This window comes from Corella eumyota, chromosome 4, assembly GCF_963082875.1.
Source record: "Corella eumyota chromosome 4, kaCorEumy4.1, whole genome shotgun sequence".
NCBI lineage: Eukaryota > Metazoa > Chordata > Ascidiacea > Phlebobranchia > Corellidae > Corella > Corella eumyota.
This window is the reverse complement of record NC_137493.1, coordinates 1,910,273-1,925,941: the sequence shown is the minus strand read 5'-3', so window position 1 is coordinate 1,925,941 and position 15,669 is coordinate 1,910,273. Positions and strand designations below refer to the sequence as shown.

General features: G+C 25.9%; 1 protein-coding gene across 1 annotated transcript; it reads left to right on the top strand.

Moving 5' to 3' along the window:
* The first annotated feature begins 11,772 nt into the window (after positions 1-11,772).
* On the top strand, positions 11,773-15,406 carry LOC145749765 (anosmin-1-like). Its single transcript, XM_082565626.1, has 13 exons — positions 11,773-11,867; positions 12,032-12,089; positions 12,199-12,338; positions 12,454-12,619; positions 12,732-12,878; positions 12,932-13,021; positions 13,165-13,294; positions 13,538-13,666; positions 13,779-14,006; positions 14,401-14,498; positions 14,600-14,780; positions 14,988-15,166; positions 15,269-15,406. The coding sequence occupies exons 1-13, from the start codon at positions 11,773-11,775 to the stop codon at positions 15,404-15,406; spliced, it is 1,779 nt and encodes a 592-aa protein (XP_082421752.1).
* Positions 15,407-15,669: the final 263 nt, after the last annotated feature.

Below are 15,669 nucleotides of genomic sequence, written 5' to 3'. Positions count from 1 at the left end.
TTTTATAAAATATGCTCATAACTTTTATGGATATTGATATTTTGAAATAATATTTTTAAAATACGTTTATTAGGCCCCTGCAGGTATTTTGGTAAAGTTAAATTAAAATTTGAAAAATTTGAAAATTTTTTTTTATTCAAAACTATACATGTATATGACGTCACAGACTCATCTGACGTCAGAATTAGTGAAACTAAAAATTCGATCTAACTTTTTTGTTTTTAAATATTTTTGCATATTTCTTTTATACGTATTTAAGTTTAACCAATGCGCTTGTAATCAGACCATAAATTTTGAATTTTAAGATTTGGCGATTTTTATGAAATATGCTCATAACTTTTATGAATATTAATATTTTGATATAATATTTTTAAAATACGTTTATTAGGCCCCTGCAGGTATTTTGGTAAATTTAAATTAAAATTTGAAAAAAAAAAACCTAATTTTTATTTAAAACTATACATGTATATGACGTCACAGACTCACCTGACGTCAGAATTAGTGTAACTAAAAATTCGATCTAACTTTTTTGTTTTTAATTATTTTTGCAAATTTTTTTTATACGTATTTAAGTTTAACCAATGCGCTTGTAATCAGACCATAAATTTTGAATTTTAAGATTTGGCGATTTTTATGAAATATGCTCATAACTTTTATGAATATTAATATTTTGATATAATATTTTTAAATTACGTTTATTAGGCCCCTGCAGGTATTTTGGTAAAATTAAATTAAAATTTGAAAAAAAAATTTTTTTAATTTTTATTTAAAACTATATACGTATATGACGACACAGGGTCACATGACGTCAGAATTAGTAAAACTAAAAATTCGATATAACTTTTTTGTTTTTAAATATTTTTGCAAATTTCTTTATACGTATTTAAGTTTAACCAATGCGCTTGTAATCAGACCATAAATTTTGAATTTTAAGATTTGGCGATTTTTATGAAATATGCTCATAACTTTTGTGAATATTAATATTTTAAAATAATATTTTTAAAATACGTTTATTAGGCCGCTGCAGGTATTTTGGTAAATTTAAATTAAAATTTGAAAAAAAATTTTTTTTTTAATTTTTATTTAAAACTATATACGTATATGACGACACAGGGTCACATGAGGTCAGAATTAGTGAAACTAAAAATTCGATCTAACTTTTTTGTTTTTGAATATTTTTGCAAATTTCTTTTCTACGTATTTAAGTTTAACCAATGCGCTTGTAATCAGACCATAAATTTTGAATTTTAAGATTTGGCGAATTTTATGAAATATGCTCATAACTTTTATGAATATTAATATTTTGATATAATATTTTTAAAATACGTTTATTAGGCCCCTGCAAATATTTTGGTAAATTTAAATTAAAATTTGAAAAAAAAAAAATTTAAATTTTTATTTAAAACTATATACGTATATGACGACACAGGGTCACATGAGGTCAGAATTAATGAAACTAAAATTTCGATCTAACTTTTTTGTTTTTAAATATTTTTGCAAATTTCTTTTATACGTATTTAAGTTTAACCAATGCGCTTGTAATCAGACCATAAATTTTGAATTTTGAGATTTGGCGATTTTTATGAAATATGCTCATAACTTTTATGGATATTAATATTTTGAAATAATATTTTTAAAATACGTTTCCCCTGCAGGTATTTTGGTAAAGTTAAATTAAAATTTGAAAAAAAAAAATTTTTTATTTTTATTCAAAACTATACATGTATATGACGTCACAGACTCACCTGACGTCAGAATTAGTGAAACTATAAATTCGATCTAACTTTTTTGTTTTTGAATATTTTTGCAAATATCTTTTATACGTATTTAAGTTTAACCAATGCGCTTGTAATCAGACCATAAATTTTGAATTTTAAGATTTGGTGATTTTTATGAAATATGTTCATAACTTTTATGGATATTAATATTTTGAAATAATATTTATAAAATACGTTATTAGGCCCCTGCAGGTATTTTGGTAAAGTTAAATTAAAATTTGAAAAAAAAAATTTTTTAATTTTTATTTAAAACTATATACGTATTTGACGTCACAGGGTCACATGAGGTCAGAATTAGTGAAACTAAAAATTCGATCTAACTTTTTTGTTTTTAAATATTTTTGCAAATTTCTTTTATACGTATTTAAGTTTAACCAATGCGCTTGTAATCAGACCATAACTTTTGAATTTTGAGATTTGGCGATTTTTATGAAATATGTTCATAACTTTTATGGATATTAATATTTTGAAATAATATTTTTAAAATACGTTTATTAGGCCCCTGCAGGTATTTTGGTAAAGTTAAATTAAAATTTGAAAAAAAAATTGTTTTTATTTTTATTCAAAACTATACATGTATATGACGTCACAGACTCACCTGACGTCAGAATTAGTGAAACTAAAAATTCGATCTAACTTTTTTGTTTTTGAATATTTTTGCAAATTTCTTTTATACGTATTTAAGTTTAACCAATGCGCTTGTAATCAGACCATAAATTTTGAATTTTAAGATTTGGCGATTTTTATAAAATATGCTCATAACTTTCATGAATATTAATATTTTGATATAATATTTTTATATTACGTTTATTAGGCCCCTGCAGGTATTTTGGTAAAGTTAAAGTAAAATTTGAAAAATTTTTTTTTTAATTTTTATTTAAAACTATATACGTATATGACGACACAGGGTCACATGACGTCAGAATTAGTAAAACTAAAAATTCGATATAACTTTTTTGTTTTTAAATATTTTTGCAAATTTCTTTTATACGTATTTAAGTTTAACCAATGCGCTTGTAATCAGACCATAAATTTTGAATTTTAAGATTTGGCGATTTTTATGAAATATGCTCATAACTTTTATGAATATTAATATTTTGATATAATGTTTTTAAAATACGTTTATTAGGCCCCTGCAGGTATTTTGGTAAAGTTAAATTAAAATTTGAAAAAAAAATTGTTTTTATTTTTATTCAAAACTATACATGTATATGACGTCACAGACTCACCTGAAGTCAGAATTAGTGAAACTAAAAATTCGATCTAACTTTTTTGTTTTTGAATATTTTTGCAAATTTCTTTTATACGTATTTAAGTTTAACCAATGCGCTTGTAATCAGACCATAAATTTTGAATTTTAAGATTTGGCGATTTTTATAAAATATGCTCATAACTTTTATGAATATTAATATTTTGATATAATTTTTTTATATTACGTTTATTAGGCCCTTGCAGGTATTTTGGTAAAGTTAAATTAAAATTTGAAAAAAAATTTTTTTAATTTTTATTTAAAACTATATACGTATATGACGACACAGGGTCACATGACGTCAGAATTAGTAAAACTAAAAATTCGATATAACTTTTTTGTTTTTAAATATTCTTGCAAATTTCTTTTATACGTATTTAAGTTTAACCAATGCGCTTGTAATCAGACCATAAATTTTGAATTTTAAGATTTGGCGATTTTTATGAAATATGCTCATAACTTTTATGAATATTAATATTTTGATATAATGTTTTTAAAATACGTTTATTAGGCCCTTGCAGGTATTTTGGTAAATTTAAATTAAAATTTGAAAAAAAATTTTTTTAATTTTTATTTAAAACTATATACGTATATGACGACACAGGGTCACATGACGTCAGAATTAGTAAAACTAAAAATTCGATATAACTTTTTTGTTTTTAAATATTTTTGCAAATTTCTTTTATACGTATTTAAGTTTAACCAATGCGCTTGTAATCAGACCATAAATTTTGAATTTTAAGATTTGGCGATTTTTATGAAATATGCTCATAACTTTTATGAATATTAATATTTTGATATAATGTTTTTAAAATACGTTTATTAGGCCCCTGCAGGTATTTTGGTAAAGTTAAATTAAAATTTGAAAAAAATAATTTTTTTTAATTTTTATTTAAAACTATATACGTATATGACGACACAGGGTCACATGAGGTCAGAATTAGTGAAACTAAAAATTCGATCAAACTTTTTTGTTTTTGAATATTTTTGCAAATTTCTTTTATACGTATTTAAGTTTAACCAATGCGCTTGTAATCAGACCATAACTTTTGAATTTTGAGATTTGGCGATTTTTATGAAATATGTTCATAACTTTTATGGATATTAATATTTTGATATAATGTTTTTAAAATACGTTTATTAGGCCCCTGCAGGTATTTTGGTAAAGTTAAATTAAAATTTGAAAAAAATAATTTTTTTTAATTTTTATTTAAAACTATATACGTATATGACGACACAGGGTCACATGAGGTCAGAATTAGTGAAACTAAAAATTCGATCTAACTTTTTTGTTTTTAAATATTTTTGCAAATTTCTTTTATACGTATTTAAGTTTAACCAATGCGCTTGTAATCAGACCATAACTTTTGAATTTTGAGATTTGGCGATTTTTATGAAATATGTTCATAACTTTTATGGATATTAATATTTTGAAATAATATTTTTAAAATACGTTTATTAGGCCCCTGCAGGTATTTTGGTAAAGTTAAATTAAAATTTGAAAAAAATTTTTTTTTTATTTTTATTCAAAACTATACATGTATATGACGTCACAGACTCACCTGACGTCAGAATTAGTGAAACTAAGAATTCGATCTAACTTTTTTGTTTTTGAATATTTTTCCAAATTTCTTTTATACGTATTTAAGTTTAACCAATGCGCTTGTAATCAGACCATAAATTTTGAATTTTAAGATTTGGCGATTTTTATGAAATATGCTCATAACTTTTATGAATATTAATATTTTGATATAATGTTTTTAAAATACGTTTATTAGGCCCCTGCAGGTATTTTGGTAAAGTTAAATTAAAATTTGAAAAAAATAATTTTTTTTAATTTTTATTTAAAACTATATACGTATATGACGACACAGGGTCACATGAGGTCAGAATTAGTGAAACTAAAAATTCGATCAAACTTTTTTGTTTTTGAATATTTTTGCAAATTTCTTTTATACGTATTTAAGTTTAACCAATGCGCTTGTAATCAGACCATAACTTTTGAATTTTGAGATTTGGCGATTTTTATGAAATATGTTCATAACTTTTATGGATATTAATATTTTGATATAATGTTTTTAAAATACGTTTATTAGGCCCCTGCAGGTATTTTGGTAAAGTTAAATTAAAATTTGAAAAAAATAATTTTTTTTAATTTTTATTTAAAACTATATACGTATATGACGACACAGGGTCACATGAGGTCAGAATTAGTGAAACTAAAAATTCGATCTAACTTTTTTGTTTTTAAATATTTTTGCAAATTTCTTTTATACGTATTTAAGTTTAACCAATGCGCTTGTAATCAGACCATAACTTTTGAATTTTGAGATTTGGCGATTTTTATGAAATATGTTCATAACTTTTATGGATATTAATATTTTGAAATAATATTTTTAAAATACGTTTATTAGGCCCCTGCAGGTATTTTGGTAAAGTTAAATTAAAATTTGAAAAAAAAATTTTTTTTATTTTTATTCAAAACTATACATGTATATGACGTCACAGACTCACCTGACGTCAGAATTAGTGAAACTAAGAATTCGATCTAACTTTTTTGTTTTTGAATATTTTTGCAAATTTCTTTTATACGTATTTAAGTTTAACCAATGCGCTTGTAATCAGACCATAAATTTTGAATTTTAAGATTTGGCGATTTTTATAAAATATGCTCATAACTTTTATGAATATTAATATTTTGATATAATATTTTTAAATTACGTTTATTAGGCCCCTGCAGGTATTTTGGTAAAGTTAAATTAAAATTTGAAAAAAAAAATTTTTTAATTTTATTTAAAACTATATACGTATATGACGACACATGATGTCACATGACGTCAGAATTAGTGAAACTAAAAATTCGATCTAACTTTTTTGTTTTTAAATATTTTTGCAAATTTCTTTTATACGTATTTAAGTTTAACCAATGCGCTTGTAATCAGACCATAAATTTTGAATTTTGAGATTTGGCAATTTTTATAAAATATGCTCATAACTTTTATGGATATTAATATTTTGATATAATGTTTTTAAAATACGTTTATTAGGCCCCTGCAGGTATTTTGGTAAAGTTAAATTAAAATTTGAAAAATTTTTTTTTTTTTTTTATTCAAAACTATACATGTATATGACGTCACAGACTCATCTGACGTCAGAATTAGTGAAACTAAAAATTCGATCTAACTTTTTTGTTTTTAAATATTTTTGCATATTTCTTTTATACGTATTTAAGTTTAACCAATGCGCTTGTAATCAGACCATAAATTTTGAATTTTAAGATTTGGCGATTTTTATGAAATATGCTCATAACTTTTATGAATATTAATATTTTGATATAATATTTTTAAAATACGTTTATTAGGCCCCTGCAGGTATTTTGGTAAAGTTAAATTAAAATTTGAAAAAAAAAACTTAATTTTTATTTAAAACTATACATGTATATGACGTCACAGACTCACCTGACGTCAGTATTAGTAAAACTAAAAATTCGATCTAACTTTTTTGTTTTTAAATATTTTTGCAAATTTCTTTTATACGTATTTAAGTTTAACCAATGCGCTTGTAATCAGACCATAAATTTTGAATTTTAAGATTTGGCGATTTTTATGAAATATGCTCATAACTTTTGTGAATATTAATATTTTGATATAATGTTTTTAAAATACGTTTATTAGGCCCTTGCAGGTATTTTGGTGAAGTTAAATTAAAATTTGAAAAAAAAAAATTTTTTATTTTTATTTAAAACTATACATGTATATGACGTCACAGACACACCTGACGTCAGAATTAGTGAAACTAAAAATTCGATCTAACTTTTTTGTTTTTGAATATTTTTGCAAATTTCTTTTATACGTATTTAAGTTTAACCAATGCGCTTGTAATCAGACCATAAATTTTGAATTTTAAGATTTGGCGATTTTTATAAAATATGCTCATAACTTTTATGAATATTAATATTTTGATATAATATTTTTAAATTACGTTTATTAGGCCCCTGCAGGTATTTTGGTGAAGTTAAATTAAAATTAAAAAAAAAAAATTTTTTAATTTTATTTAAAACTATATACGTATATGACGACACATGATGTCACATGACGTCAGAATTAGTAAAACTAAAAATTCGATCTAACTTTTTTGTTTTTAAATATTTTTACAAATTTCTTTTATACGTATTTAAGTTTAACCAATGCGCTTGTAATCAGACCATAAATTTTGAATTTTGAGATTTGGCAATTTTTATAAAATATGCTCATAACTTTTATGGATATTGATATTTTGAAATAATATTTTTAAAATACGTTTATTAGGCCCCTGCAGGTATTTTGGTAAAGTTAAATTAAAATTTGAAAAATTTGAAAATTTTTTTTTATTCAAAACTATACATGTATATGACGTCACAGACTCATCTGACGTCAGAATTAGTGAAACTAAAAATTCGATCTAACTTTTTTGTTTTTAAATATTTTTGCATATTTCTTTTATACGTATTTAAGTTTAACCAATGCGCTTGTAATCAGACCATAAATTTTGAATTTTAAGATTTGGCGATTTTTATGAAATATGCTCATAACTTTTATGAATATTAATATTTTGATATAATATTTTTAAAATACGTTTATTAGGCCCCTGCAGGTATTTTGGTAAATTTAAATTAAAATTTGAAAAAAAAAAACCTAATTTTTATTTAAAACTATACATGTATATGACGTCACAGACTCACCTGACGTCAGAATTAGTGTAACTAAAAATTCGATCTAACTTTTTTGTTTTTAATTATTTTTGCAAATTTTTTTTATACGTATTTAAGTTTAACCAATGCGCTTGTAATCAGACCATAAATTTTGAATTTTAAGATTTGGCGATTTTTATGAAATATGCTCATAACTTTTATGAATATTAATATTTTGATATAATATTTTTAAATTACGTTTATTAGGCCCCTGCAGGTATTTTGGTAAAATTAAATTAAAATTTGAAAAAAAAATTTTTTTAATTTTTATTTAAAACTATATACGTATATGACGACACAGGGTCACATGACGTCAGAATTAGTAAAACTAAAAATTCGATATAACTTTTTTGTTTTTAAATATTTTTGCAAATTTCTTTATACGTATTTAAGTTTAACCAATGCGCTTGTAATCAGACCATAAATTTTGAATTTTAAGATTTGGCGATTTTTATGAAATATGCTCATAACTTTTATGAATATTAATATTTTGATATAATGTTTTTAAAATACGTTTATTAGGCCGCTGCAGGTATTTTAGTAAATTTAAATTAAAATTTGAAAAAAAAAAATTCTTATTTTTATTTAAAACTATATATGTATATGACGACACAGGGTCACATGACATCAGAATTAGTGAAACTAAAAATTCGATTCAACTTTTTTGTTTTTAAATATTTTTGCAAATTTTTTTTATACGTATTTAAGTTTAACCAATGCGCTTGTAATCAGACCATAAATTTTGAATTTTGAGATTTGGCGATTTTTATAAAATATGCTCATAACTTTTATGGATATTAATATTTTGAAATAATATTTTTAAAATACGTTTATTAGGCCCCTGCAGGTATTTTGGTAAAGTTAAATTAAAATTTGAAAAAAATTTTTTTTTTTTTTTATTCAAAACTATACATGTATATGACGTCACAGACTCACCTGACGTCAGAATTAGTGAAACTAAAAATTCGATCTAACTTTTGTGTTTTTGAATATTTTTGCAAATTTCTTTTATACGTATTTAAGTTTTACTAATGAGCTTTTAATCAGACCATAAATTTTGAATTTTGAGATTTGGCGATTTTTATGAAATATGTTCATAACTTTTATGGATATTAATATTTTGAAATAATATTTTTATAAAACGTTTATTAGGTCGCTGCAGGTATTTTGGTAAATTTAAATTAAAATTTGAAAAAAAAAAAATTTTTTAATTTTTATTTAAAACTATATACGTATTTGACGACACAGGGTCACATGAGGTCAGAATTAGTGAAACTAAAAATTCGATCTAACTTTTTTGTTTTTTAAATATTTTTGCATATTTTTCATATACGTGTTTAAGTTTAACCAATGCACTTGTAATCAGACCATAAATTTTGAATTTTAAGATTTGGTGATTTTTATGAAATATGCTCATAACTTTTATGGATATTAATATTTTGAAATAATATTTTTAAAATACTTTTATTAGGCCCCTGCAGGTATTTTGATAAAGTTAAATTAATATTTGAAAAAAAAAAAATTTTTTATTTTTATTCAAAACTATACATGTATATGACGACACAGACTCACCTGACGTCAGAATTAGTGAAACTAAAAATTCGATCTAACTTTTTTGTTTTTGAATATTTTTGCAAATTTCTTTTATACGTATTTAAGTTTAACCATAGCGCTTTTAACAAAGCCATTAATTTTGATTTTTTAGGATTTGGCGATTTTTATGAAATATGTTCATAACTTTTGTAAAAATTAATATTTTAAAATAATATTTTTAAAATACGTTTATTAGGCCGCTGCTGGTATTTTGGTAAATTTAAATTAAAATTTGAAAAAAATTTTTTTTTTAATTTTTATTTAAAACTATATATGTATATGACGACACAGGGTCACATGACGTCAAAATTAGTGAAACTAAAAATTCGATCAAACTTTTTTGTTTTTGAATATTTTTGCAAATTTCTTTTATACGTATTTAAGTTTTACTAATGAGCTTTTAATCAGACCATGTATTTTGATTTTTAAGCTTTGGCGATTTTTATGAAATAAGTTATTAGGACGATGGACCCTTTCGGTAGCCAAAGTCGTTAGACGTAAGACATTTTTGTCGGTACATTAGTTGTATCTTAACACTTGAATAATATTGAAAATTCTAATTTAGGATGTGAATGACAACATTAGAAATCGAACTTTGAGTAAATGACTTGAACGAAAGCGCCTTAACCACTAGGCCAACTTTACAGCTAGAGAATAATTGCAAACAATCATATATGTAATGACAAAATAGAAAAAAATGTTTAAAAAAATAAATGTTTAAATTTTATATAACTCAGAGCACATTAAAGTCACAATGCCATATACATATTAGTATTTTTTTCATACTTCGTTGTTGAATATATTCTTGGAATTGTTTTTCATAATATCTGTAACAAAACGGCATATATTAAAAGACTGACAGAACCCAAATAAAAATTTGCCGTAACTTTTTTGTTTTTTCATTTTTTGCGATTTTTTGCGAAAAGTTATACCGAAACGTTTTTATTAAGGGCATTAATTTTGATTTTTAAGATTTGAAATTTTTATAAAATATGCTCATAATATTTTGAAATAATATTTAAAAAATACGTTCATTAGGCCGCTGCAGGTATTGTGTTATTTTTACAGTGGTTGTTAGTAATAACAAGTTAAAAGCAACCTTGAAGATAAAAAAATATTAAATTTAGATTTTTTTTTTTTTTATTGATGACTTAAAAACTTAATTTTTTTCTTAAATAAAAACATTTGATATAGCGCATTGAAATATTGGCAAACTCACATATTGCTACAAATGTTATTTTTCCACCCTAGTATAGCAATTTCTATTTGAATTTACCATTAAAATAAAACTTAATAAGCTTGTCATAATTCTTAAACTTTATTGAAACATAAACGCAATTGTTAATTTAGGTAACTCGCCCTTGTGAGTATCTACGTATCATTAGATTCCACAACAGAAGCAATTTGTTTCACTAACTCATTTTAAAACAACTTGGGGCTCTTTAATTAAAAACAAGGTTGAATTAAACTCAAACAGTGACAAACATCATTTATTATGCTCAATTTAGGAAGTTTTGGTTAGGATACACAAGTAAAACTAAAATCTAACTTTTTAATTAATTACATATTACTTTATAAAACAATTATAAATCAGTTATAACCTGTTTAGATGACTTTTTAGCATGCTTCATCCTAATATATATTCTATTGTTCTTTAATATATCCCAACTAGTCCAAAAGTAAACAAAAAAACATCAAAAGTAAATAACCGGCAACTCAAGTGTCTTCTGCAGAATCAAAACACAAATGCAGCAAAGCATGACGAAATAAGATTCACAAAACTGCTTAGAGCAAAGTTGACAACCCTTTAGGTATTGTGGCACAATTTAGTGACATAAAATTCTACTGCGTTTACCCTTTTTGTTTCTAATGACGAAACAAATCATAATTTAAATATGAATGTAACTATTGTGGTTAAATTGTAGTTCCATTATTATATTACGCATTCTTAGCTTATTAATAAATATATAATATGTATTGTATAATAAAATTTAAACATTATATGAAATTACGCAAATCAGTGATAAACTATCGAGTTTTTGTTAAATTGAATAAAGTTATCAAAATTAGTTAACTTTTTAAAAATTTTAACGTTTTTTTTACGTCGTTACTGTATCATAAAATCCTTTTTGCTTATAATGCTGAAATAAAAAATATTTTTTTGTCTTAAATATTGATTTTTAGTTTATAAAGTCAACATTCTTTGCCGTTTATAGCGTGATAATTCAATCACTGACGTCACAATTCATTACAGCGATGAATCGATTTTGGATAATCGCGAAAAGCGATCAATTCCAAAAGTTAATTAAATTTAACGCCAATAGTTTTAAACAAACTTAGTCTAGAAGTTTCGCCGTTAAGGTATTGGTGCATCAAGCTTTTGTGTAACAATACAACCAAATATGACGTCATATACGGTTAATATGATGTTGATTTTGATTGGAAGTTTATGGATGAAGTCTAACGCAGTAAAATCTCATTTGCATTTAGTAATGCAAGGCAGCAGATGCACGTCAAGGTAATTATTGAACTTATTAAAATAAAAAATAGATTAGTAAAAAAAAAAGATAAATTTGGCACATTTATATTTAAATTACTTCAAAAATGATTTTCTATAAAGTTTTTTTTATATTATTTTTTTAATTATATTTATTTTAAAACTTTTGTTTTTAATGTTTTCAGATGTTTGGAAAAGTTAGTCAAGAACAGTGATGATAAAATAACCAACAATTATACCAAGGTTTCCACTTTTATCGTTGTCTTAAATTATTATTGTATAAATTAACATTATTTTGATAAAATTCTTTAACCAAATTTGTAAGTAATAAACTTTGGTTTGTTATTTGCAGTCGTACGTTACGCCCTACAAACAATGTCAACTTCAAGTGACGTCACAATGTCACGATTGTTCAAAACCTTGCTCAAAATATTTTCAAACCCTCGAATCTTGCTTCGAGTTTTGTGACGCAAATTTGCATTGCATGTACAGGTAACATTGTGACGTCATAATTATATTTAACAATTGTTTAATGTTCTAATAAAGGTGTTTTTTTATTACGTCATAAAAAAACCATCACGTCAAAAATTTCACCTTTTTTTTTCAGTTGTGCGTTTTTTAACGACATTAGTGGAAGAAAAATGGGGTACTGTCCAGCGCCCCTGGTGGTAGAAATGAGGTCACAAGTTGGGCAATTGTTTTACAAACCAAATAACAATCAGTATTGTTACGAACAATGTTCCGGGGACTTTCATTGTCCTGTGAATGAAAAAGTAAAATAAAATATTTTTTTTATCAATTTGATGAAAAACCCCAATTTTTTTTTAAATTTTTAGTGTCGCCAATTTTTTATAATCTTCAGTGTTGTCATTTTTTTATTTTCAGTGTTGCCAGATGGATTGTAGTAAAGTTTGTAGAACTCCTTTAAACAAAAAAGCTTGGATTCCTTCTTTGCTTAATCGTGATAAGATTAATATCAAGGAAGATAAAAACAAAATAAGTGCTCAACTTATTTGGAAGCCCTCGGATGACGTAAGTAAAAATGACGTAAGCAAAGAAACGTATTTATATTTGATATTTTTAAGGTGAAATGGTTGATGTACATCATTCAAGAACAATCCCAACTTAGCGACGGAATTCCATCTTTCCACCAAGACTGGAAGACAATAGCACAGGTACGTCATAATTGTGACTTTATTGTTACGTCATACAACATACATTTTAAAGCTCGTACAGATTAGGTCATACCACTCACAAAACTTACCAACATTTATAAACCAATTTAAAAATTAATCTTATTATGACGTCATAATTACAGACCGCGGAAGCGAAGTTATCGTTGTTTCATTTGAAAAGGGGGCACTGGTACCGGTACCGGGTTGCAAGTGTCAACAGAAATGGTACCAAAGGGTTCCAGATGGCAAGACAACCATTTAAACTATCAGCAAGTAAGTAACATGATATTGTATAACAACACAAACTACATAAAAACAAGAATTTATAATGCTAGAAATTGGGCACTACAAAAGTAATATAACTTTTGGTCATTGGGTCTGTTGAGTAAATTGTCATTAAAATTTGCCATTAAAACGATACATTACCTTAATATAAAAAAGACGGAGCGGATATTTATCTGATTTTTAAGCATAAGATTTTTTTTTTTTTTTTTTAATACCAGTCTTTTTTTCTAGAACCACGTCGTCCGCCTTCCCCAATCAATTTGGAACAAGTAAGCTTAAGGATACTCGGAGGTTCTAGGTTCAATCTTCAGCTAAGGTGGAAATTTCCTGCGCAAATGAACACCGATCTTCCTATCAACGGTATGACGTAATAAAATGACGACATAATTGTGGAATTTTTGTCTGTATGTTTCTCGCCTTAAATAATGGGTTGTTTTTTGTTTGTTTACGTAAATGTTTTACTACGTCATAGGTTTCCACGTGACGTGGTATGAACAAAGTTCAAAACGAGGTCATCCATTACGTCACACTGTAAAACGAAAGTTGATTAAAGTGTCACCAAAGCACGTGATCACGAGACATTCCTATTGGCTTGCTTGGATCCGAAAGTTAAAATATTTTCAAGTATACAACGTCTCTGTTACGACATCTAGCGGTTGGTTAAATAACTCAATTTACAGCGTTCCAACATCGCTAAAAGGTAGGTGACGTCATTGACAAAAGAAGAAGTTACTAACATTTGTATTGCCCTAAACTAATCAAAATTAATGACGTAAAATTTTGAAATATTTTAGTTGTTTTTCCCCATCGAACCCCAGTTCAAAAGGTCACCAATTTGACCCTTGACCTCCCTTTCTTCATTCGAGACAATAAAGTCGACGTCAATGTCACGTGGGACTTTTCATTCAAAGGTGATTGGTCAAGAATATTCCTCATATATTATTTTATTTACAGCGAATTTAAAACAACTTGAAATGCCATATATAATATAAATAATTGAACGATATATACTTATATGTTTAAATTTAAAAATACAACATGTTGGCAACTTTAAAAAAAATTATTTAATTTTATTATCGTTTGAAAATTTTTAGAGGCACCTGAAAAATTGGTGAAATTTATGATAGAATGGGAAGCACTTGGTTGCGTAGGATCTAACGAAGGAAGTGGACTTCAGCGCGAATTAACCGAGGTGACGTTATAAATATAATTATGACGTCATTAAAAGCACTCAATTTACAAATTTTGAAAGCAAGTCCCCAAAATTTTGAAAGCAAGTTCATTTTTTTTTAGAAAACTCACTTTACTTTAACCCAACTTAGTCTTACTTGTCATTATTCCTTTTCCGTGCAAGCGATGTACGGATCTTTAAGACATCAGTGGTCTCACGTGACCTACATCAAGTTTGACACGCCACCATGCGGCGTGATGAAACCGGAATTCGTATCCACAAGTTTTATGTCCTGTCAAGAAGGTAAGACATCAAAATTTTTAACTTTATAGCTTACGAAATTCAGGTTACAATTTAATTTTTGTGACGTCATATTTTGGTATTGTGATGTAAACGATTCGTACTCGACGATTCGTAAGTTTTTGTAAATTTTTGATAAAAAAATGACCTTTTTTGCCGTCTTTTAAACTTTGTAAACGTCACAATAACAGTCTGTTTATGACGTCATAGTAATCTTTCACACGGCAACACCCGAACGACTCACCCATCAAAGTCAAACGACAAGAAACGGAAATTCTTCGATTCAACTAAATTGGGAAATCCCCCGTGTCGATAACCTAGAAGGGTATTTTATTTATATCGAGGATAAAGCGAGTGGGAAAATGATCTGGAAAGTTCTAGATTACAAGGTTTTTGAATTGATTTTATTTTTTGGAGTTCTTCACCCAGAACACCACGTGGTCAAACATTAACCCAAAACTTTAAAAATATTTTTAAATTTTGATTGACAGATGCAGCGAACCGCGACGTTCACTGACCTTCCCACAAGCTCCGCCTACATCGTTCGACTAATGTCGGTGTTGGAGGGGGGACGGGGAAGCCCCGAATCTATTATTCAAGTTGTGACGTCATCAGGAGCAGTGGCATGACGTCAACAACTTATTAATGGCATAACATTCGAAATGTTGTAAAAGTAGTTGTGATCTGTACGTTGTCGCGCGCAAATAAAAACTTAATTTAATCCTGTGACGTCACTAGTTGTTTACGTGACATCATCTTGGTATTATGACGTTACAAAAAGAAAACAATGTTTGGTTAATATAGGTTTAATCAGGATCCGAATACTTTAAATCGTTTCAAAACCAAAATTATATAATGTATGACGTCACAAATCTGTGACGTGATTACATTT